Source organism: Ranitomeya variabilis, chromosome 5, assembly GCF_051348905.1.
Source record: "Ranitomeya variabilis isolate aRanVar5 chromosome 5, aRanVar5.hap1, whole genome shotgun sequence".
NCBI lineage: Eukaryota > Metazoa > Chordata > Amphibia > Anura > Dendrobatidae > Ranitomeya > Ranitomeya variabilis.
In genome coordinates this window covers 358,576,436-358,602,091 of record NC_135236.1, presented here as the reverse complement: position 1 = coordinate 358,602,091, position 25,656 = coordinate 358,576,436, and the positions used below count along the sequence as shown (strand labels likewise).

The following is a 25,656-nucleotide window of genomic DNA, read 5'->3' as shown; positions in this document are numbered from 1 at the left end:
AGGATAGTGTGCCCATTTCATTATTTTCACGACCAGCTTTTGTGTGTCTGAATGTGGAAATGGCCCGCAAGCTTGGTGTTTCTCTGGAGAGAGAGAGTATTAGAAAATTAGTAATCAAAGAAGCTTTTAAACAAGAGGAAGAACTTAAAAAAAACTCTCAAGGGACGCTTTCTGTTTCTTAAAATGGATGCCTGCACACGTCACAGAGTGAACTATTTTGCCATCAATGTCCGATTTGTTTGTGACAAAAATGAAATAGTTGCCAAGACATTGGCAGTAAAAGACACCAAAGCTCATCACACCAGTGAGTTTCTCCAGGTCTTGGTGGAAAAGGTTCTGCAAGACTATGAACTTAAAAAAGAGCAAGTTCTTTCTGTCGTAACTGACAATGCTTCAAATATGATAAGTACTGTTAAGCTGATGAATGAGAGTAATGATGGTGACCAGCAGCTAGAAGAACATTCTGGGTCCACAGACACAGAAATGTTTGAAATAGAGGAACACAGTATTGTAACTGAGGAGCAAACTGAAGTTGCTTCAGATGAACAGCAACATGATAGTTTAGATGATCTTGTTGAAACTGTGTCAATACGTTCTTTCATTCATCACATGCGCTGTGTTGTGCATACGCTACAGCTGGCTGTAAGAAACAGTCTGCAAGAAGGACATGCTGCTGCACTGATTGGCAAGGTGAGAAAATTGGCTACTCTTGCCAGAACCCCTAAAGTTGACTCAATTTTGAAGAGACGTGCTGGAAAAGGGGCAATTATTGATCAAGCCACACGATGGGACAGTACTTACTTAATGATTCAGCGCTTGGTTGAACTGAAAACCTTTCTCGTAGACATGGCTAACCCTCAACTGACGCTAAATGAAAGTCAGTGGAATCAGGTGGCTGAGCTGGAAAAATTGCTAGAGCACCCATTTACAGTGACTAAAAAATTACAAGCAGAGGACTTAACTCCAGGTATTTTCTTAAAGGAGTGGAAGAACCTGATGTTTCGCCTATCCCAAAGAGGAGGGTTAATTGCAAGTGGCATTGCTACATCAATGAAACGGAGAGAGGAGCTACTATTACAAAATAACATTCTTTTGGCAGCTGTTAGATGATCAACAGCTAACTAAAGGAAAAGAAGCTCTGTTTGAAATAGCAGTAAGGATGAAAGGGTTGCAGAACAGTCAGGAGGAACAAGAAGAATTTAGTCATCCTGCCACATCTTCACCCTCATCAACTGATGAAGAATTTAATTTAGAAAAATATTTGGATCACAAGAACCGTGCAAAGTGTTCCCGCATAGAAGAAGAGTCATCCAAATCAAAGAACACAGCCAGTACATTTCAGCAGAATTTTTCATGTGCACTAAAAGAAATTGAGAAATTTGACTGTTCATCAAAAATAACAGTGCAACAAGCGATTCCTCTGTATCCTGACATTGTCAGAGATGTTGCCCGAGTGGTTACTGCTTTGCCACCAACCCAAGTTAGTGTACAGAGGTTGTTCTCTGCTCTCAAAATAATTAGATCAGATTTGAGGGCATCCATGAAGGAGGATCTGACAGAGGCAATACTTTTTCTGAGGACAAATTTATAGATTTCTTCTTATTAACTGCATAACAGTGTTTATTGCATATTTACTTACAAGAGTTTAGAAAAGTTTATAAAAGTTATTTGCTATATTCTAATTGAGAAACTGAATAAGCACGATGTTAATATTTTACAACAGTAAATTTATTGTTACGATTTGGCCATTTATGAAGGAATCGGAGTCGGAACCTGATAAAATCCAGGAGTCGGAGTCGCAACTGTGGCTTACCGACTCCACAGCCCTGGTTAGAACTTAGAAATGTTGTTACACTGATTAGAGGGACCAAGAGGGTGAAGAAGTGAGGTCACATATACCTAATAATCAGACATTGGTCCCTATAGATATGGGGTTCGCAAAGACACCGCATAATACCCACAATGAGGACTGTGCGCAGCAGCCACTAGCCGTTGCTTAAAGTCATTTTAATAATAATGACAATCATGGCAATAGTGATAGAGCAATGAAGCAATTGTCAGCGTTTACCCACCGCAGTGTAAGCAGACGCGCGTTTCGGGAAACAACCTTCGTCAGGGGTTTTTGCAGTTTTAAAGGTGAGAAAAGGTTAGATTCTGGAGATGTTTTTAGATGCAGGTACCATGAGCTAAGAGATTTCTGCAGTTTTAAAGGTGAGAAAAGGTTGGATTCTGGAGATGTTTTTAGATGCAGGTAACATGAGCAAGTGAGTGATTGGATATACTGTAGAATAAAGGAAAGTTCTGGGTCAAATATGACCCCAAAACAGCGAGAGTGCCGCTTGGGAGTTATGGTTGAACCACCCAAGGTAGTTGCAATATCGGGTATAGATACGTTAGTAGATGGAGGAAACACGAGAAGTTCAGTTTTGGAAAGATTCAGTTTCACAAAAGAGTAAGAGTAGGTAGTTCGACAGGTGGTGACAGCTGTGGATAAGTACTGGAGGAGATGTGAGGGGATAGGGTCAATAGGGCAGGTTGTAGGACAAGAAGAAGCAAGGAGCTTGTTCACTTATTCTTCTGTGAAAAGCTCGAAGATGGAAAGTGAACTTGAAGTGTGGGAGGGAAGGGGCTGAGGGAATTGTGCAAAAATGTCCTGACAGACGTGGTTGATTTTTTTTTTTTTTTATAGGAAATAAGTTACCAGATCATCAGCACTGAGGTTGGTGACCAGCAGTTACCACCATTAGGGCATTTCTACCCTTACCTGTGTATGGACCCAGTCTGCCCCCCCTTCCGTTTGCTTCTGCTCACCGGGCTCCAGGTGCAGGGGTGGGTTGCGGCAAACATCTCCAAAGGTAGCTTTCCTGGAACTCCATGGCCATTAAAAAAGAATGGCAGCACAACTCCAGTGGAGCCCTTTCCACCTTTTTTGTGATGTGCTGGTGATGGAGCCTGCGCGATTATGTCATCGGCAGGCGCCAACATGTATGCACGCTGGATACCAGAAGTGAAGCTGCAGGGGATCGTATAAAATTAAATTAAATGGAGGCAGGAAACAGCGAATGACGATGAAAAGCGGGTGAAGGATGGAGGATAGTAAATGATGATTATTGAGGTGGGGGGAGAGCAAATGATGTTGTATTTAAGGTGGGGTGGTGGGAGACAGCAAATGATGAATTGAGGGTGGGGGTCGGGGAACAGCATTATGATGAATTGAAGATGGGGGTTGTTAGAGCAAATGATGATGAATTGGGGTGGGGGAAAAAGCAAATAATGAATTGTGGGTGGGGTAGAGCAAATGATTATGAATTGAGGGTGGGGAGATTAAATAATGAATTGGGGGTGAGGTAGAGCAAATGATTATGAATTGAAACTGGGGTTGTGGGGAACAGCAAAGGATGATGAATTGAGGGTGGGGGAGAGCAAATTATGTTTACTTGAGGGTGGGGGAAAAGAAATGATGAAGAGGAAAGCAAAATTGTGCCACCCTGCACAGTAACAGGAACCCCCAAATTCAAGAAGTTGTGGAAAAATTGGGGAATGTGATCTTTAAGCAGTACTCTAGATAACTTATTTTCTGAAAAGAAGAATCCTAGTAATTAATACATTACTGTGGGCTTTTCCGGGGGTGTAATGGTGACATCTGCTGGGAACATGGAGCACTGGTGCTGGCTGAAAGATAAAGGGATCCAGTATTGCAGGTGGGGAGTATTATTCAATCCACAATGTATTTAATAGGGTTGGGAAGTCCTATACATGACATGCTACAGGGTGGTGGTTAGATCTTTTTGCTGCCATTGGGCACAACCATTGTATCCAGAGCATGCACCAGGCACTTTTATTACATGGCCATCTACTTTTCTATGAGCTAAGCAATTTAAAATTTTGCCATTTTTGATGAAATGCAGAGTATGTACTCCTGATGAGCATATTTGAGGAGAAAAACGTCGAGTGTTGAATATGCTGTATTTTGTTGCGAGCAATTTTTGCACATTTCTTGCATAGTTTGTGCGTCCTACACCCTCATGAGCAACATTGGGTGCAGTTCTGATTTTGGGCTGCCACTTGCTGATGACACTTGCATTGTTAGCCTGCTAAAAATGTGACTTATGGACATATGCAATCATACATATTTTGTATTTCAAGCCAAAAGGTTAACCCCATCCCTTTGTAATTTTGATTTTTTGCACCAAAAGATTGTCTAAAAAAAGTTGTAAAACAATGGTAAAATTTAATTTGCCAATAATAAACATGAAATGTTGCAAATTTTGCAAGTATTACGTCGCCCAACTGTGTTGCTAAATTAGTAAATTCAATCTTACCTGTACATTTGTCGGCTTCCAACACGTAGCCAGTAGCACAGGCTTTACATGTTTCTGGACCCTCACCGGTGCATCCGGCACAACTGTTATCGCATCCTGGCACGACAAACCGACTCATTGTTATATGTTGTTCTAAGACAATCTCCCTCACTGGCTTTGAAGCACCATGCTCCTCAACTACCCCCAGGTAGAACAGCTATCCTTCTCACCTTCATTACACAGTGACACGTCATATACAAGACCAGACAAGTCACTCATCCCACTAGGGTAGTGAATACCTTGCTTTGGCCCAGTTTTCAACTATTTTTCTATGCTACTATTGAACATCTATATGCCAGGATTGCTGAAACATAACTCTGATGGATGCCTTTGATATATACCACTCCATATGCATACACCAACATCAATATATATACACCAATATATATATTACACTGATCCACATTGTATGAGAATGAAATGTGCGCTTGGTCGATTTAATAAATGAGTAAATCAGACAAGCAGCTGATAAAGTATTCAAAAAACACTGAGGTGCCATAATCCTAAAAAATACAGTCTAACTAAAAGGGACATTACTAGGAATAACATATTAGAATATAAAAGATACTCACTTTTACATGAAAAAGATCCTTCTGTGTTTAGGCAATACTGATTCTCTTTACATGGAGGTTGTTCTGTTGAACATTCATCAACATCTAAAGAATGAAGTGATGAAATACATCAAAATATGTAATAAACACATAAGTCTAACATTCAACATTGCATGTGATTTATGTTCGATTGTGAATAAAATATGGCTAAAAGATTTACAAATCATTGCATTCCTGTTTTCTTATGCTTTAGTGGTTTCCTGATGAAGGAGTCATAGTACTCCAAAACACGTTGAATAAAGCCACTTTTTCATCTGAATATCAATTTGGACTTCAATCTTTCAAGCAGCGCAGAGTTAATCCACCTTTTTATCCCATTTTTTTTTTCTTACTCTGGCTAGTCACAAGGAGACCGGTGGATCTGCAGCAGGTAATATTTCTATAAGCCGGTGTCTGGGCTCTATCTGGTGAGTAAAATCTGATTAGAGGTATCTCTTAATACCCAGATAAGAACTTATTGCGCTTCTACTTTCCTTCCAGCTTTTTATTGATTCTTGTTTTCTTCATATTTTACACAGCGGCATAAGTATTTATGACTTGCAGGGCAGCCATTTAGGACATTACTACCCTTAGGCTAAGTGCACACGTTGCAGAATTGCCGCGGTAATTTCCGCGGTAATTCTGCAACTCCTGCCGCGGGTATATCGCATGCGGAATTGGCATGCGTTTTCCCGCTAAACACTAGCGTTTTCCAAGCGACCTGTAATATCGCTTGGAAAACTGATTGACAGGTTGGCCACACTTGTCAAACCTAGTGTTTGACAAGTGTGACCAACTTTTTACTATTGATCCTGCCTATGCAGCATCAATAGTAAAAGATAGAATGTTAAAAATGATAATAAAATTTAAAAAAAAATGGTTATTCTCACCTTCCGAAGGCAGCCGATCTCCTCAGCGGCTTCCGTTCCTATAGATGCTTTGTGTGCAGGACCTGCGATGACGTCATCGCAGGTCCTTCGTACACAGCATCCCTGGGAACGGAAGCCGCGTGCACCGCTGAGAGGCGGGAGGACTCCAGGGCCATCAGAAGGTGAGTATATCACTATTTTTTATTTTAAATTCTTTTTTTTTTTTTTTTTTTTTTACCCATTATACGGTGCCCAGTCCGTGGAGGAGAGTCTCCTCTCCTCCACCCTGGGTACCAACTGCACATGATCTGCTTACTTCCCGCATGGTGGGCACAGCCCCATGCGGGAAGTAAGCAGATCAATGCATTCCTAGGTGTGCGGAATAACCGCGATTCCGCAAATTTAATGAACATGCTGCGTTTTTTTCTGGAATGCGATTCCTCTCAGGAAAACAACGCAGCATGTGCACAAAAAAATGCAGATTGCATTCTATTAAATAGGATGCTTAATGTGAGCGTTTTTATAACGAAAAACCGCAAAAAAACACGAAAAATCTGCTACGTGTGCACACAGCCTTACTGGTGTATTGTGCACATCTCCGCGAAGGGAGCTTTCCTGGAACTCAAAGGCCGTCAAAACAGAACGGCAGTGCAGCTCCAGTGGAGCTTCTTCCGCCTTTTTTGTGACGTGCTGGTGAAGGAGCCCATGCAATTATGTTATCGGGAGGTCTCCACATGTATGCACGCTGGATACCAGAAGTGGAGCTCTAGTAGATCGCATGAGAGGAAAGTATGAAAAACTTATTTTACTAATAAAATTAATTAAATGGAGTGGGGAACAGCAAATGATGATGAAAAGTGGGTGAAGGACGGGGGATAGTAAATTATATATTGAGGGTGAGGGACAGGCGATTGTAAATTATGTATTGAGGGTGAGGGATAGTAAATGATCATGTATTGAAGAAAGGGAGGACAAATGATGCTGTACTGAAGGTGGGATGGTGGGAAATAAATGATGAATTGAGGGTGGGGGATAGGAGACAGCAAATTGAAGATGGGGGAGAGCAAATGATGAACTGAGGGTGGGGGAGAGCAAATGATGAATTGAGGGTGGGGGAGAGTCAATGATGAAGAATTGAGGGTGAGGCTGGGGAACAGCAAACCAAATGATGACTTGAGGGTGTGGTGTCGGGGAGAACAAATGATGATGACTTGAGGGTTGGGTAGAGTAAATGATTATTATTTGAATCTGCGGGTGGTTTACAGCAAATTATGATGACAATTGTTGGGTATGGGGGAGAGCAAATGATGAATATACTAGCTGTTTCCAGCCAGCTAACGCTCGGCACGCTCATTGCTATCTAGTTTAATCACTAGCAGCCATATATATTATATATATATATATATATATATATATATATATATATATATATATATATATATATATATATATATACATATATACACACACACATACACACACACACACAAAGGCTGATGGCTGTGTGTGTGTGTGTGATATGGTGTTTGATGGGAACTGGTTGGATTTGATTGGCGAAGAAATTATGAAGAAGTAGTTTTTCCAAGAGCGGGCAGTGGTACTGTGGAAGGTTCGAGGGGAGGAGGCCAAGCAGGTGTGTAGTCTCGGTAGAGTCTCAAGGGAGCCCGAAAATGGTGCCAGTATGGGGACCTGAAACGCCTAGTGGCATCCCTGGTGACTGGGGCCTGTACTTTAAGGCTCAGGAGGGAGTGTAATGTTTCAAAGAGTAGTTTTGGATTATTAGATAGTGATTTGATGAAGGTGGTAAAGTAGACTTGTTTGGCCAGATGGAGGGCAGGGTTATAGGTTTTAGCGATTTTCTCCACCGACACTAGGCACACCTCGAGCAGTGCTGGAGAAAACGTATTTGCAGCGTGTGCCAGGGATGCCACTGTCTGCGTGGGGTCTTTCTGAGTGTTGCAGGTGTGGCTTCATCCAAGGGGTTCCGAAATGTATAATTATAATGTGACAATGCAGAGTCTGCACTGGAGATGGGAGCTAAAGCTGACTGTACATTGTACATAAGCTGCTGGGTATTGATGACACGTAGATTTGTGTGTGTGTATGGTAAGTGGGAATGTCCTGAGGGTGGAAACAGTTCTTGACAGAGAAGGAAAGAAGATTGTGGTCAGAAAGTGAGAAAGGGGAGTTAGTATAGTCGTACTCTGAACAGAGTCGTGAGGCAACCAGGTCCAGAGTATTCCCATCTTCATGTGTAAGAAAGTTCGTAAGCTGTGAAAGGCTGAAGGAGGAAGTTAGAGAAAGAAGATGAGTGGCAGATGGGGAGAGCAGATCATCAATGGAGATATTAAAATTCCCCTTGATGGGAGTGGGAATGTCACAAGATGGTAAAAGTGTAAGACAGGTGGCAAAGTGACACAGAAACTGACGAAAGGAGCCAGGAGGGCGATACATAACCGCCACTTGCAGGGAGATGGGTTTGTAGACTGTGTGGACTTCAAAAGGAAGGAAACATAAGTGAGGGTACATTGTGATGAAAGGTGCAAACCTACACCTCCACCTCCTCTGTTCTCAGGTCAAGGGGTACATAAGGGATTGTAGCCCACCATACAAGAGAGCAGCAGCGGCAGTGTCAGACTGCTGGGATCCAGGTTTCAGTGAGAGTCAGAAGATCAAGCAAATTGGAAAGGAACAAATCTTTGATGTAGAGGAGTTTGTTGCACGATGACTGTATTTTCTCCATGGTTTTTTAAAAATAGTGTTGGCCTGCTAGAAATGTGACTTTTATGGACAAATGCAATCATAAATATTTTGTATATCAAGCCAAAAGGTTAACCCCATCCCTTTTTAATTTTGAATTTTTGCAATAGGTACCAAAAGATGGTCTAAAAAAAAAATGTTGTGAAACAATGGTAAAATTTAATTTGCCAATAATAAACATGAAATGTTGCAAATTTTGCAAGTATTACGTCGTCCAACAGTGTGGCTAAATTAGTAATCAATGCAGTCTTACCTGAACATTTGTCAGCTTCCAACACGTAGCCAGTAGCACAGGCTTTACATGTTTCTGGACCCTCACCGGTGCATCCGGCACAACTGTTATCGCATCCTGGCACGACAAACCGACTCATATTGTTATATGTTGTTCTAAGACAATCTCCCTCACTGGCTTTGAAGCACCATGCTCCTCAACTACCCCTAGGTAGAACAGCTATGCTTCTCACCTTCATTACACAGCGACACGTCATATACAAGACCAGACAAGTCACTCATCCCACTAGGGTAGTGAATACCTTGCTTTGGCCCAGATCCCAACTATTTTTCTATGCTACTATTGAACATCTATATGCCAGTATTGCTGAAGTAAATCAGACAAGCAGCTGATAAAGTACTCAAAAAACACTGAGGTGCCATAATCCTAACAAAATGCAGTCCAACTACAAGGGACATTACTAGGAATAACATATTAGAATATAGAAGATACTCACTTTTACATGAAAAAGATCCTTCTGTGTTTAGGCAATACTGATTCTCTTTACATGGAGGTTGTTCTGTTGCACATTCATCAACATCTACAGAATGAAGTGATGAAATATATCAAAATATGTAATAACACACAAGTCTAAAATTCAACTTTACATGTGATTTATGTTCTATTGTGAATAAAATATGGCTAGACGATTTACGAATCATTGCATTCTTGTTTTCTTCATATTTTACACAGCGGCACAAGTATTTTCGGAATGTGTACATATCAGTGTTGAATACAAACATTTAGTTATGAAGTCCTATAAAGGACTTTAAGCCCTTCTAGACATGTGTGGCGCTACAGGAACCATGTTCCCACAGAACGCTGTACGTATACTTTGCGACGATCACGTGATCAAATGGGGTGTTAAGTCTATAAGAGAGCTGGCACCTGCAGGAAAGCCCACAAAAAGATGGCCACAGGGTACCCAAGGATGGTGGCCCGTAAGCTCCAGCTCAAAGCAAGAGCTAACACGCCTCCTCCCTGCCTGCGAGATGCTGATCTGATGCCCTGCAATGTAAAAGTATAGCAGAGTATTAGATCAGCGATGAGGGCAGGAAAAGTTGATATCCTATACTGGGACAAGGCAAAAAAGATGATAGAAGAGAAAAAAGTTTTTAAATATTGTAAAAATATAAAAAAAATTAAATAAAATAAATAAATAAAAATCACAAAATGAAGAACGAAAAAAAAGAAAAAAAAAAAAAAAATCTAATAAATGCATTAAAAGTCAAAGCAAAACTAAACCAATAAAGTACACATATTTGGAATCACAGCTTCCGGAATGACCCCACCTTTAAAACTGCCCCACTAGTTAACCCCTTCAGTGAACACCATAAGACAAAGTATGGCAAAAAAAACTTTTTTCCATCATACCGCTGAACAAAATGTGTAAATAAAAAAAATGGAAGCGCTGAAAACATCATATTGTCCTGCAAAAATGCAAAAAATAAATACAGCTCCATCAATGCAAAAATAAAAAAGTTATAGTTCTCAGAGATGCAAAAACAGTTTTTTTTATAAAATAGTTTTTGTGTTAAAGTGCCTTAGGGCACGATAATCTCATTAACTCAAAATTGAAATTAAAGATTAAGAAACAACCACAAGACGGATTTCATCAACCCAAGGTATCATTTTATTCAGTATAACGGCGCCAACCTGACACTGTCTGTAGGTTACTGTGCACAATCCTGCTGACAGGTTCCCTTTAAGAAGAGAGCTGGAGGAGGCTAATCAGCCAAGCAGTGGAAAAACTGGGCTACAGCCCTATACTATTGTGTGATGGCCCATGGTACAGTACAGTGATATAGCATAGACTTCTTCCATTATGCCACTTTGGAGAACTGCCAATAGTAAGTGAACCTTGAGATAAATCATCTAAGTCAATATCCTATGCATGTCACAATTTGTCAAACTGCATAGTACAAAGTAACACTAACCTGCACAACCTTCATCTTCTCTGGTCCATCCTTCTTTACATACTATACAGCCATTACTAGATGGACCATAACATGTTTTACACGATTCATGGCATGCTGTATAAAGAAAAAGTGATGACTGTTACTTTTACAAAACAGTTTTAAAAAGGTAGAATTGCCCTTCCTATCGATAACCACAAATAAATATGTATTTGCTTGGACATTGTCAATTCAAAAATATTAAAGGGATCGTCAGGTTAAAATGAGTTATCACCTACAGCAGGTGAATTAAGTATTGAGTACGTCACCAATTTTCTAAGTGAATATATTTCTAAAAAGGTGCTATTAACAAGAACCCATCCTGCCTACACAGACAATGAAACCAAACTATCGATGTACATAAAATATAGTTATGTGTAATAATGAGAAATCACACAGGGAAAGAGTATTGAACACATGAAGAAAGTGCAAAACGCCATAGAAAGTCATGACACCGTCTGAAATCTATCAGCAATTAGAAAGCAATCCTGCCACTTAGTGAGAAATAATATAATCTGGTATAATATAACTGACTGCCTATAAAAAGGTGTCCCATTACCAAGGTGCTACACAAGAAACATCTCATGATGGGTAAAACCAGTGAATTGTCTCAAGACCTTGACAACCTTATTGTTGCAAAGCATACAGCATACTGATGGCATTGGTTACAAAAGAATTTGTAAACTACTGAAGATTCCAATGAGCACTGTTGGTCCCATAATCCAGAAGTGGAAAGAACAATTTCACCACAAACCAGTCATATGGTGCTCCCCGCAAGATTTCAGACAGAGGAGTACTGTATATACTCGAGTATAAGCTGACCCGAGTATAAGCCGAGACCCCTAATTTTGCCACAAAAAAACTGGGAAAACTTAATGACTCGAGTATAAGCCTAGGGTGGAAAATGCAGCAGCTACCGGTAAATGTCAAAAATAAAAATAGGTACCGATAAAAGTAAAATTAATTGAGACATCAGTAGGTTAAGTGTTTTTGAATATTGATATTGAATCAAGAGCCCCATATAATGCTCCATACAGTTCATGATGGGCCCCATATAATAACATAGTAACATAGTTATTAAGGTTGATTGAAAACTAAGTCCATCTAGTTCAACCCATAGCCTAACCTAACATGCCCTAACATGTTGATCCAGAGGAAGGCAAAAAAAAACCCATGTGGCAAAGAGTAAGCTCCACATTGGGGAAAAAAATTCCTTCCCGACTCCACATACGGCAATCAGACTAGTTCCCTGGATCAACGCCCTATCAAGGAATCTAGTGTATATACCCTGTAACATTATACTTTTCAAGAAAGGCATCCAGTCCCCTCTTAAATTTAAGTAATGAATCACTCATTACAACATCATACGGCAGAGAGTTCCATAGTCTCACTGCTCTTACAGTAAAGAATCCGCGTCTGTTATTATGCTTAAACCTTCTTTCCTCCAGATGTAGAGGATGCCCCCTTGTCCCTGTCTCAGGTCTATGATTAAAAAGATCATCAGAAAGGTCTTTGTACTGTCCCCTCATATATTTATACATTAACATAAGATCACCCCTTAGCCTTCGCTTTTCCAAACTAAACAGCCCCAAGTGTAATAACCTATCTTGGTATTGCAGACCCCCCAGTCCTCTAATAACCTTGGTCGCTCTTCTCTGCACCCGCTCCAGTTCAGCTATGTCTTTCTAATACACCGGAGACCAGAACTGTACACAGTATTCTAAGTGTGGTCAAACTAGTGACTTGTATAGAGGTAAAATTATGTTCTCCTCATGGGCATCTATGCCTCTTTTAACACCTTCCCGACCTCCGCCGTACTATTACTGCGGAGGTCGGGTTCCCCTGCTTTGATGTGGGCTCCGGCGCGATTCACCCGCCGCTATTAACCAGTTAAATGCCGCTGTCAAACGCTGACCGGAAATGATCACGTCGCCGACCCCCGTCACATGATCGGAGGTCGGCGATGCGTCAGAACGGTAACCATAGAGGTCCTTGAGACCACTATGGTTACTGATGCTGGCCTGCTGTGAGCGCCACCCTGTAATTCAGCTACATAGGAGCAATCTGATGATCGCTGCTAATTAGCCGAGCCGAACCAGTTGTGCCAGCTTCTAGCCTCCCATGGAGGCTATTGAAGCAAAATCAAAAGTTTAAAAAAAATGTTTTAAAAAACATGAAAAAAATAAAAAAAATATAAACGTTTAAATCACCCCCTTTCGCCCCATTCAAAATAAAACAATAACAAAAACTCAAACCTACACATATTTGGTATCGCCGAGTTCAGAATCGCCCGATCTATCAATAAAAAAAAAAAAAAAAAAAAAGGATTAACCTGATCGCTAAGCTGCGTAGCGAGAAAAAAAAAAATTCGAAAAGCCAGAATTATGTTTTTTTGGTCGCCGCTACATTGCATAAAAATGTAATAACGGGCGATTAAAAGAACTTACCTGCACCAAAATGGTATAATTAAAAATGCCAGCTTGGCACGCAAAAAATAAGCCCTCACCTCAGATCACGAAAAATGGAGACGCTACGGGTATTGGAAAATTGCGCAATTTTTTTTTTTTTTTTTAGCAAAGTTTGGAATTTTTTTTTACCACTTAGATAAAATGTAACCTAGACATGTTTGGTGTCTATGAACTTGTAATGATCTGGAGAATCATAATGGCAGGTCAGTTTTAGCATTTAGTGAACCTAGCAAAAAGAGCCAAACAAAAAACAAGTGTGGGATTGCACTTTTTTTGCAATTTCACCACACTTGGAATTTTTTTCCCGTGTTCTAGTACACGACATGCTAAAACCAATGAGGTTGTTGAAAAGTGCAACTTTTCCCGCAAAACACAAGCCCTCACATGGCCATATGGATGGAAAAAAAAAAAAAAAGTTATGGCTCTGGGAAGGAGGGGAGCGAAAAATGAGAACGCAAAAACAGAAAAGGGCAAGTTCGTGAAGGGGTTAATGCATCCCATTATTTTATTTGCTTTTGTAGCAGCTGCCTGACACTGGCCACTAAATGTGAGTTTGTCATCCAACCATACTCCCAGGTCTTTTTCATTGACGGTTTCGCCCAGAGTTTTAGAATTAAGCACATAGTTATACATCTTATTACTTTTACCCAAGTGCATGACCTTACATTTATCCCCATTAAAGCTCATTTGCCATTTATCAGCCCAAGCTTCTAGTTTACATAAATCATCCTGTAATATAAAATTGTCCTCCTCTGTACTGATTACCCTGCAGAGTTTAGGGTCATCTGCAAATATTGAAATTCTGCTCTGTATGCCCCCTACAAGGTCATTAATAAATATGATAAAAAGAGGGCCCAATACTGACCCCTGTGGTACCCCACTGCTAACCGCGACCGAGTCCGAGTGTGCTCCATTAATAACCACCCTTTGTTTCCTGTCCCTGAGCCAGCTCTCAACCCACTTGCACATATTTTCCCCTATCCCCATTATTCTCATTTTATGTATCAACCTTTTGTGTGGCACCGTATCAAAGGCTTTTGAAAAGTCCATATACACTACATCCACTGCGTTCCCTTGGTCCAGTGCGGAACTTACCTCTTCATAGAAACTGATCAGATTAGTCTGACAGGAACGGTCCCTAGTAAACCCATGCTGATACTGGGTCATGAGGTTATTCCTCTTCAGATACTCCAGTATAGCATCCCTTAGAATGCCCTCCAGGATTTTACCCACAGTAGAGGTTAAGCTTACTGGCCTATAATTTCCGAGTTCAGTTTTTGTCCCCTTTTTGAATATTGGCACCACATTTGCTATACGCCAGTCCTGTGGTACAGACCCTGTTATTATGGAGTCTTTAAAGATTAAAAATAATGGTCTATTAATGACTGTACTTAATCCTGCAGTACTCGGGGTGTATCCCATCCGGGCCCAGTGATTTGTCAATTTTAGTGATTTTTAGACGCCGCCGTACTTCCTGCTGGGTTAAGCAGGTGACACTTAATGGGGAATTTTTGTTATCACTGATCATATTGTCTGCCATGGGATTTTCTTGTGTAAATACTGATGAAAAAAAAAGTAATTTAGCATATTGGCTTTTTCCTCATCCTCATCCACCATTTCACCCAGACTATTTTTAAGGGGGCCAACACTCATTTTTTAGTTTCTTACTATTTACGTAGTTAAATAATATTTTGGGATTATTTTTTACTCTCTCTGGCAATGTGTCTCTCTGTCTCAATCTTTGCTGCCTTGATTTGCTTTTTACAGAATATAATGCTTCATACAAAATACGCCCCATATAGCTCCATACAGTTTATGATGGGCCCCATAAGATGTTCCATATTAAAATATGCCCCATATAATGCTGCACAAATGTTGATTAGGGCCCCATAAGATGCTCCATAGACACATTTGCCCCATACAATGCTGCACAAATGCTGATTATGGCCCCATAAGATGCTCCATAGAGATATTTGCCCCCATATAAAGCTGCACATGGCCCCATAAGTTGCTCCATAGAGATATTTGCCCCCATATAACGCTGCACATGGCCCCATAAGATGCTCCATAGAGATATTTGCCCCATATAACGCTGCACATGGCCCCGTAAGATGCTCCATAGAGATATTTGCCCCATATGCTGTTGCTGTGATAAAAAAAAAAAAGTAAAAAAAATAAATAAAAAAAATAAAAATAAAAATAAAAAATAATAAAAAAAAAAAAAATCGGAGCAACAGCCGTCACTCAGGCCCCCGGCACTTGCTATATTCACCTGTCCCACCGCCGAGCACCGCTGTGTCTTCCCCGTCCTCTGCACTGACTGTTCAGGCAGAGGGCAGCACGCACACTAATCGCGTCATCGCGCCCTCTGACCTGAGCGTCACTGCAGAGGACGCAGAAGACGGAACGGCACCGACGGTGGAACAGGTGACTATGCCCCCATTATACTCACCTGCTCCTGGCGCGGTCCCTGCAGGTCCCTGGTTCTCTGGGTGCCGGCAGCTTCTTCCTGTATTGAGCGGTCACATGGTACTGCTCATTACAGTAATGAATATGCGGCTCCACCCTACCATGTGACCGCTCAATACAGGAAGAAGCTGCCGGCGCCCAAAGAACCAGGGACCTGCAGGAACCGCGCCAGGAGTAGGTGAGTATTATTACACAGCTCCCCCTCCCCTGCCGACCCTTGGGAATGACTCGAGTATAAGCTGAGGGGGGCAATTTCAGCCTTAATTAAATGGGCTGAAATTCTTGGCTTATACTCGAGTATATACGGTAAGTTGTCCAAGAGCCAGGGACCACCTGTAGAGAGCTACAGAAAGACTTGGAAATAACAGACACAATTGTTTCAAAGAAAATAGAAAAGTAATGCACTCAACCGCCATGGCACGCTCACCACGCAAAACTCCATTGCTGAACAAAAAGCATGTTCAAGCGCGTTCAAAGTTTGCTCAACAACACTTACACACGCCTATGAAATACTGGGAGACTATACCCTGGTCAGAGAAGACCAAAATTGAACTCTTTGGATGAAATAATACACACCATGTTTGGGTTTATCATCAAAAAAACACCATACCAACAGTGAAGCTTGAGGTGGGAACATAACGATGTGGGGCTGTTTTTCAGCATATGGCATTGGCAAACTTTATATGAATGAAGGAAGGATGAATTGACAAATGTACAGAGATGTTATTGATAAAAATCTGCTGCCATCTGCCAGGATGATGAAGATGAAACAAGGGTGGACAGTTCAGTAAGACAATGATCCCAAACACACAGCCAAGAAAAATCTCAGTTGGTTTCAGAGAAAGAAAATAAAGCTGCTAGGATGTCCCAGCCAATCGCCTGACCTGAATAGAAGAAGCGCACAGAACCTACAGGATTTGAAGAGTATGTGTGTGGAAGAATGGGCCAAAATCACACCTGAGCAATGCATGCGACTAGTTTCATCATACAGGAGGCGTCTTATCACCAACAAAGGCTTTGTACAAAGTATTATATAAATGTCAGTAACGGTGTTCAATACTTTTTCCCTGTGTCATTTCTCATTTTTACACACTAGATGGTGGCCCGATTCTAACGCATCGGGTATTCTAGAATATGTATGTAGTATATAGCACAGCCCACGCAGTATATAACACAGCCCACGCAGTATACAGCAGTGTGGGCACCATATCCCTGTTAAAAAAAACAAATAAAATAAAAAATAGTTATATACTCATCTTCCGGCGGCCCCCGGATCCAGCTCAGGCCTTTAGCGATGCTCGTCGCGATGCTCCGGTACCAGTAATGCCTTGCGGTAATAACTCGTGATCATGTAACGGTCTCGCGAGACCACTACGTCATCATCTCGCGAGACCGCTACGTGATCTCGAGTCATTGCCGCAATGCATTCTTGGGACCGGAGCGTCGCGAGGAACGGGAAAGTGTGCCGCGGACGCCGGAAGGTGAGAATGGGTTTTTTAATTATTATTTTTAACATTATATGTTTTTACTATTGATGCTGCATAGGCAGCATCAATAGTATAAAGTGAAGCGGTGTTTAAATCCCGCCCCAATATCGCTGATTGGTCGTAGTATATAACACAGGCCACGTAGTATATTGCACAGCCCTCGCCGTATATAACACAGCCCTCGCCGTATCTAACACAGCCCACGCAGTATATAACACAGCCCACGCAGTATATAACACAGCCCACGCAGTATATAACACAGCCCACGCAGTATATAACACAGCCCACGCAGTATATAACACAGCCCACGCAGTATATAACACAGCCCACGCAGTATATAACACAGCCCACGCAGTATATTACACAGCCCACGCAGTATATAACACAGCCCACGCAGTATATAACACAGCCCACGCAGTATATAACACAGCCCACGCAGTATATAACACAGCCCACGCAGTATATAACACAGCCCACGCAGTATATAACACAGCCCACGCAGTATATAACACAGCCCACGCAGTATATAACACAGCCCACGCAGTATATTACACAGCCCACGCAGTATATAACACAGCCCACGCAGTATATAACACAGCCCACGCAGTATATAACACAGCCCACGCAGTATATAACACAGCCCACGCAGTATATAACACAGCCCACGCAGTATATAACACAGCCCACGCAGTATATTACACAGCCCACGCAGTATATTACACAGCCCACGCAGTATATTACACAGCCCACGCAGTATATAACACAGCCCACGCAGTATATAACACAGCCCACGCAGTATATAACACAGCCCACGCAGTATATAACACAGCCACGTAGTATATAGCACAGCCCACACAATATATAACACATACCACAAAGTATCTTACACAGACCACGCAGTATCTAACACAACCCATGTAGTATATAGCAATGTGGGCACCATATCCCTGTTAAAAAAAAGAATTAGAATAAAAAATAGTTATATACTCACCTTACGGCGGCCCCCGGATCCAGCCGGCCGCGACCAATCAGCGACGCGGGATTTCCGTGACAGATAAACAGACGGAAGTGACCCTTAGACAATTATATAGATAGATAACTTATTTATGGCCATCTATTATGGTATTTCATGTTTGTGCCTGTGTGGATTGGATGGGTTGTTACTGACCTGGTTCAGGTGATAATTTTGTGTAATAGTACCTTTAGAAATATATTTACTTAAAACAATGGTTACGTGTTCAATACTACTTTCACCCATAGCACCTATAAATGATATGCTTCTGCCATATGCAAGTTTTAATTGTAAAATACATGTTTGAGGGAGTACAGCACATAAAAGGTAAAAGGTGTGTACACTTTTACAAACCATTTTGCACATATGTATAGATGTCACCTAGAATGATTTATTTTGCATTGATCCCTGGTTACAGACTTCAAATACTACAGTCACGGTTCTGCTGGTGGCCTCTGGAACCTGCTAGCATTCTACCCTGTCAAATATACAGGATCCAGACAGCACTTGTAATGTAAACATATTTTAGGCCAAGTTCACACAGGGCGTTTTTGCTGCGTTTTTCTTCTGCAGCAAAATCTGATCATCTTGGCAAGAAAGAAGCTGCACCAAAAATGCAGGTTCAGGTGCATTTTTGGTGCCTTTTTGCCGCTATTTTTTCCTGAGTTTTGTTTTTATCTTTGTGCATGCCAATAAAGTTGAGTACAAACAAAAAAAAACAACTTCCTGTAGATAGGAAAGAATAGATAGAATGAATAGATAGATTGATAGAATAGATACAAGAGATAGATTGATACAAGAGACAGATTGATACAAGAGATACTGTATATTGATACAATAGATAAGATTGATAGAACAGATCGATAGATAGATACATTACCTGCATTATCCTCTTCCCTGGCATTTTCCCACGGTGCAGAGGTTATCCCCGTCAGGCTGTGAGGAGTGCAGGCTCGGTGACGTCACCGCTAGTTACGGAGCCTGCGCCCGCTCCCTCTCATTCATTCCGAAGTACTTACAGCGGGGGGTGGTCGCATTAGCAGCACTTCCAGGTGTAAGCTTTATCTCCCCCAGATACTGTGTGGGACACTCGTTATATCGGACTACGACCGATCAGGGAGTATACTTTTGGCTTTCTATTTTATTTTATTACAGAAGATTGATGGCTTCGCTTTGGAATGGCAGAACAATAAAAAGATGGTCAAAACTGGGTGGTGTTTTATTTCATTAAAACGTGTGTGTGTGATGCACCTTTTCTGGGCAGCTGCGGGCTGCTATTTTTAGGCTGGGGGGGGGGGCCTATATCAATGGCCTCTTACCAGCCTGAGAATACCAGCCCCCAGCTGTGTGCTTTAGCAAGGCTGGTTGTCAAAAATGGGGGGGACCCCACACCGTTTTTTTAAATTATTTATTTAAATAATTATTTTTTAAAAAAAAAGCGCAAGGACCCCTCTATTCTTGATAACTAGCCTTGCTGAAGCTCACAGCTGGGTTTGCAGCCCCCAGCTGTGAGTTTTGTCTGGCTGGTTATCAAAATTAGGGGGGACCCCATGCCTTTTTTTTTTTTTTTTTTTTTTTAATTTATTTATTTATTTATAGCGCAGGAGCGGCAGATGAAAACTCCCCTCCGCCGCTCCTGCTCTCACAGTAATTAGTGTTAGCAGGTGTGAGATGATGGGAGCAGTAGTCCCATCAGCTGACACCAGTGATCGGAGGTAAAGTTTACACCTCCAATCACAGCTGAGCGCTCCCGCTGTCTTCTGACAGCGGGGAGCCGCGGCTCTCTGACCGGCGGGGAGGATTTCCCCACCAATCAGAAGCCGTGTTTGCTGCACTGTCATGCATACGACAGCGTGTCAAACACTGTATTGTCGGACCCCCCCATTCAAGTGAATGGGGGGGTGCTGCTTAATGACAGGCTGCATGAACGCATCATGCAGCCTGCCATCTAGATGTAGCAGAGCTGGGTGTGATGTTGTCACATCCGGCTCTCCTTGACTTTTCTGCAGCAAATACGCTGCAAGAAAAGTCAACCTAGAGTATTTGCAGCGTTTTTTCACCACCCATTCAAGTCAATGGGTGAAAAACACTGAAAAAACGCTGAAAGAAGTGACATGCTCTATGTCAAAAAAACGCCGTAAAGCACAAAATACTGATCACATAAAAACCCAATGTGTGTGCATGAGATTTCTGAAATCTCATAGGCTTTGCTGGTACTGTAAAAAGCAGCTGAAAATTAGCATAAAGAAAGCAGCAAAAATGCCCAGTGTGAACTTACCCTTACTATGAGAAAAATAAAAAGTGCATCGTATCCATCATTTTATCCCTCTGCCAAACAAATTCATCTATGGGGCATATTTCTGTGGATCACACAATTTTTTTTTTAAAGACAGAAAACTTCAGACAATGTGAAAGAAAATAATGCTAATAAATCAGAAGAAACAAATGTGACTCCAGAATAGAAATAGCAATTACCAGAACAAGTACAGTGGGTGTCATTTTTCTCTACATTGAAGTATCCATCTGCACATTCAAGGCAAAATGTCCCAGTATACTCCGCATTACAACGACATGATCCATCTCCACTTCTGGTGCCGTCACCACTACAAAGTCCATTACCATGACACGGTCGCTCTGAGCCACCTAGACAACCTGGAAAAATGAGAGTAAATCAAAGAGGTATGATCTTAGTTTGTTAGTATTAGAAGACGAGCAGACTGGAGTTTAATCAATGTATATGAAGGCTTGGAGCAGCTGGATTTTCAATATGGATATGTGTACAGAAAATCCAAAGCAGAATATAGTTGTGAAGTTACTTGACCAACAGCTTAGGCTACTTTCACACTAGCGTCGGGCTCGGCCCGTCGCTGTGCGTCGGGCCGACGTTCCCGACGCTAACGTTGGCTCCGCCGCACAACGAGAGCAGCGGATGCATTTTTCCAGCGCATCCGCTGCCCCATTGTGAGGTGCGGGGAGGTAGGGGCGGAGTTCCGGCCGCTCATGCGCGGTCGGAAAAGACGTTTACGACGGAGCAAAAAACGTTGCAAACAACGTTTTTTGCTCCCAACGGTCCGCCACTGCACGACGCATCCGTCGCACGACGGGTGCGACATGTGGCAATCCGTCACAATGCGTCGCTTAATGTTAATCAATGGTGAAAAAACGCATCCTGCAAACACTTTTGCAGGATGCGTTTTTTCGGCAAAACGACGCATTGTGACGGAATGCAGTTAACGCTAGTGTGAAAGTAGCCTTATTCCACAGATCCTCACATACATGTGCACACTCGGCCAAATGTCCACTCAACAGTAAGAAGGGAGTAAAGAACTGTTGCCACCGCACACCACTGGTGACACATCTCAGGTGAGAGCAAAATGTAACATATAAGACCATTCTTTTACAAAACATCCTATTTTGGAGGAGAGTCACGTAACCCACATCCACAAAAGATGGCAAGGCATGACCACTACACAATCAACAAATTCTTAAAGTACACGACAGGTACTCCCCACGAGCACCTGGCTTCACATGACATGGTTATGCCATAAGCCTAAGGGCTTGTTCACACGATCCTTTTTTCGCTGCGGAATTTTCAGGTCCTGATTTGTGAAAACCGCAGTGCAAAACCTGCGATGGTTTTCACTGCGGTTTTCAGTCCTTTTTCTACTGCGGATTCCACTGCGGGTTTCCAGCTGCATTTTCCTATTGGTGCAGGTGGAAACCCGCTGCGGAATCCGCAGACAGAATTGACATGGTACTTCTTTTTTTCCGCTAAAAATCCGCGCTGATTTTCAAGCCGAAAAAAGGATAGTGGGCACAGCGGATTTCGTTTTCCATAGGGTAACATTGTACTGTACCCTGCATGGAAAACGTCTGCGGATCCGCAGCTGCAAATCTGCTGCGGATCCGCAGCGAAAAAAGGATCGTGTGAACATAGCCTTACAGCCAATCAGATGCTAATGGACAGCAGTTCTCATACTTCCTTTGGACTGAGTTTCATCCGAAAAAATTGTGAGCAAAGAAACCCATTAGCGATTGACTGCAGTGCTCATTTGGCATAACCATATCAGGCAAGCCACAGGCAGAACCAGCACCGACATTGCTACAACAGCACTGGTGTGGGAGTATCCGTTATTATATATGCTAGGGAATATAGTATTTAGAAGGGGTTGTCCGGCCTAAGGCTACAAGTCTGCAGTCACTCAATGTGACTGCAGACTTGTGAATCTTCATGTTGTGCGCAATGTGAACTGTAAGGATTCTCCGATGCCGTGAGGAGTGGCAGGCGCATGATCGGAAGTATGTGATTTGCATACATGCATTCACGTGCCAACTAGATGGGCACAGACTCGCTCAATACACCTGCAGTGAACGAGGCCGGACACAGTCTACTAGCAGCATGGCAGGAAGCATGCAAGTGCCATACACTGTGTGCAGAATTATTAGGCAAGTTGTATTTTGATCACGATACTTTTTATACATGTTGTCCTACTCAAAGCTGTTCAGGCTTGAGAGCCAACTATCAATTAAGTAAATCAGGTGATGTGCATCTCTGTAATGAGGAGGGGTGTTGTCTAATGACATCAAAACCCTATATAAGGTGTGCTTAGTTATTTGGCAACTTCCTTTCCATTGGCAAAATGGGTCAGAAGAGAGATTTGACGGATTCTGAAAAGTCCAAAATTGTGAGATGTCTTGCAGAGGGATGCAGCAGTCTTGAAATTGCCAAACTTTTGGAGCGTGATCACCGAACAGTCAAGCGTTTCATGGCAAATAGCCAACAGGGTCACAAGAAGCGTCTTGGGCAAAAAAGGCGCAAAATAACTGCCCATGAGTTGAGGAAAATTAAGCGTGAAGCTGCCAAGATGCCATTTGCCACCAGTTTTGCCATATTCAGAGCTGCAACGTTACTGGAGTAACAAAAAGCACAAGGTGTGCGATACTCAGGGACATGACCAAGGTAAGGAAGGCTGAAAAACGACCACCTTGGAACAAGAAACATAAGATAAAACGTCAAGACTGGGCCAAGAAATATCTTAAGACTGACTTTTCAAAGGTTTTATGGACTGATGAAATGAGAGTGACTCTTGATGGGCCAGATGGATGAGCCAGAGGCTGGATCAGTAAAGGGCAGAGAGCTCTACTCCGACTCAAACGCCAGCAAGGTGGCGGTGGGGTACTGGTATGGGTTGGTATCATCAAAGATGAACTTGTGGGACCTTTTCGTGTTGCAGATGGAGTGCAGCTCAACTCCCAAACCTGCTGCCAGTTTCTGAAAGACAACTTCTTCAAGCAGTGGTACAGGAAGAAGTCAGTATCATTCAAGAAAAACATGATTTTCATGCAGGACAATGCTCCATCACATGCCTCCAACTACTCCACAGCGTGGCTGGCCAGTAAAGGTCTCGAAGAAGAAAAAATAATGACATGGCCCCCTTGTTCACCTGATCTGAACCCCATAGAGAACTTGTGGTCCCTCATAAAATGTGAGATCTACAGGGAGGGAAAACAGTACACCTCTCGGAACAGTGTCTGGGAGGCTGTGGTGGCTGCTGCATGCAATGTTGATCGTAAACAGATCAAGCAACCGACAGAATCTATGGATGGAAGGCTGCTGAGTGTCATCATAAAGAAAGGTGGCTATATTGGTCACTAATTTTTTTGTTTTGTTTTTGCGTGTCAGAAATGTTTATTTCTATATTTTGTGCAGTTATATTGGTTTACCTGGTGAAAATAAACAAGTGAGATGGGAATATATTTATTTTTATTAAGTTGCCTAATAATTCTGCACAGTAATAGTTACCTGCACAAACAGGTATCCTCCGGATAACCAAATCTAAAAAAAAACCCACTCCAACTTCCAAAAATATTAAGCTTTGATATTTATGAGTCTTTTGGTTTGATTGAGAACAATTTGATTGAGTAATAAGATGTATAACTATGTGCTTAATTCTAAAACTCTGGGCAAAACCGTCAATGAAAAAGACCTGAGTGTATGGGCGGATGACAAACTCATATTCAGTGGCCAGTGTCAGGCAGCTGCTACAAAGGCAAATAAAATAATGGGATGCATTAAAAGAGGCATAGATGCTCATAAGGAGAACATAATTTTACCTCTATACAAGTCACTAGTGCGACCATTTTTAGAATACTGTGCACAGTTCTGGTCTCCGGTGTATAAGAAAGACATAGCTGAACTAGAGCGGGTGCAGAGAAGAGCAACCAAGGTTATTAGAGGACTGGGGGGTCTGCAATACCAAGATAGGTTATTACACTTGGGGCTATTTAGTTTGGAAAAACGAAGACTAAGGGGTGATCTTATTTTAATGTATAAATATATGAGGGGACAGTACAAAGACCTTTCTGATGATCTTTTTAATCATAGACCTGAGACAGGGACAAGGGGGCATCCTCTACGTCTGGAGGAAAGAAGGTTTAATCATAATAACAGACGCGGATTCTTTACTGTAAGAGCAGTGAGACTATGGAACTCTCTGCCGTAAGATGTTGTAATGAGTGATTCATTACTTACATTTAAGAGGGGACTGGATGCCTTTCTGGTAAAGTATAATGTTACAGGTTATATATATTAGATTCCTTGATAGGGCGTTGATCCAGGGAACTAGTCTGATTGCCGTATGTGGAGTCGGGAAGGAATTTTTTTCCCCAATGTGGAGCTTACTCTTTGCCACATGGGTTTTTTTTGCCTTTGGACTTAGTCTTCCATCAACCTTAATAACTACGTATATGACTATGTATAACTATGTATAGTTGTTGATCAATAAAAATAATCCTCTAAAATACAACTTGCCTAATAATTCTGCACACAGTGTATGACTGCCTGCTCCCGACACCACAACGCACGCAATGTGAGGATTTACAAGTCTGCAGTCACATGCAGTGACTGTACGCTGGTGGCTTAATGCCAGAAAACCCTTTTTAAGAAAGGGTTTAATCAAGTTTTAAATACACTTTGTGGTTCAATGTCGCAAAATCACTACTCTCTAAACAGGTCTTGCTCACAAAATGTTTATCATCAGCTTAAAGTCAAAAGACAGGAGAGAAATCAGACCTGTAGCTGTTTGCAACAATGTAAGCAGTCCTTTGTGCACCAAACAGAGCTGTTAAACAGACCAAGATGAGCCTTCATCACATGTAAGCAATGCTTTAATGGGTTATTTCCATCTCCAAGATCCTATCCCAAAATGTAGCAGGTGTAATAATAATATTAGCAAATGCCTCCACTTAGAAAATAGAATTATTTTTACCGTTAATTCGGTTTCTAGTAACCCACCACGACAGCACACCTGGAGGATGTTACCCCTTTCCTAATAGGGACAGGAAATGACGAAGAGGTTAAATAACCCCTCCCTCATCCTCCCCCTCAGTGTTATTATAAAGGACCACAGGAGAA

The 25,656-nt window shown here is 41.9% G+C and overlaps 1 protein-coding gene across 3 annotated transcripts in view; it reads right to left on the bottom strand.

The window, feature by feature from the left end:
* The window catches only part of CRELD2 (CRELD disulfide isomerase 2), a 54,199-nt gene that overhangs the window by 9,418 nt on the left and 19,125 nt on the right, over nt 1–25,656 (bottom strand). For 2 of the 3 annotated variants that reach the window (XM_077264871.1, XM_077264870.1), the window contains exons 5-10: nt 20,718–20,894; nt 10,789–10,884; nt 9,309–9,392; nt 8,834–8,929; nt 4,934–5,017; nt 4,323–4,418 (exon numbers count right to left, since the gene is read on the bottom strand). In XM_077264871.1, the coding sequence (XP_077120986.1) occupies nt 4,323–4,418; nt 4,934–5,017; nt 8,834–8,929; nt 9,309–9,392; nt 10,789–10,884; nt 20,718–20,894 (633 nt within the window). The remainder of the gene's footprint in view (nt 1–4,322; nt 4,419–4,933; nt 5,018–8,833; nt 8,930–9,308; nt 9,393–10,788; nt 10,885–20,717; nt 20,895–25,656) is intronic. The other variant, XM_077264872.1, reaches the window with a different exon arrangement.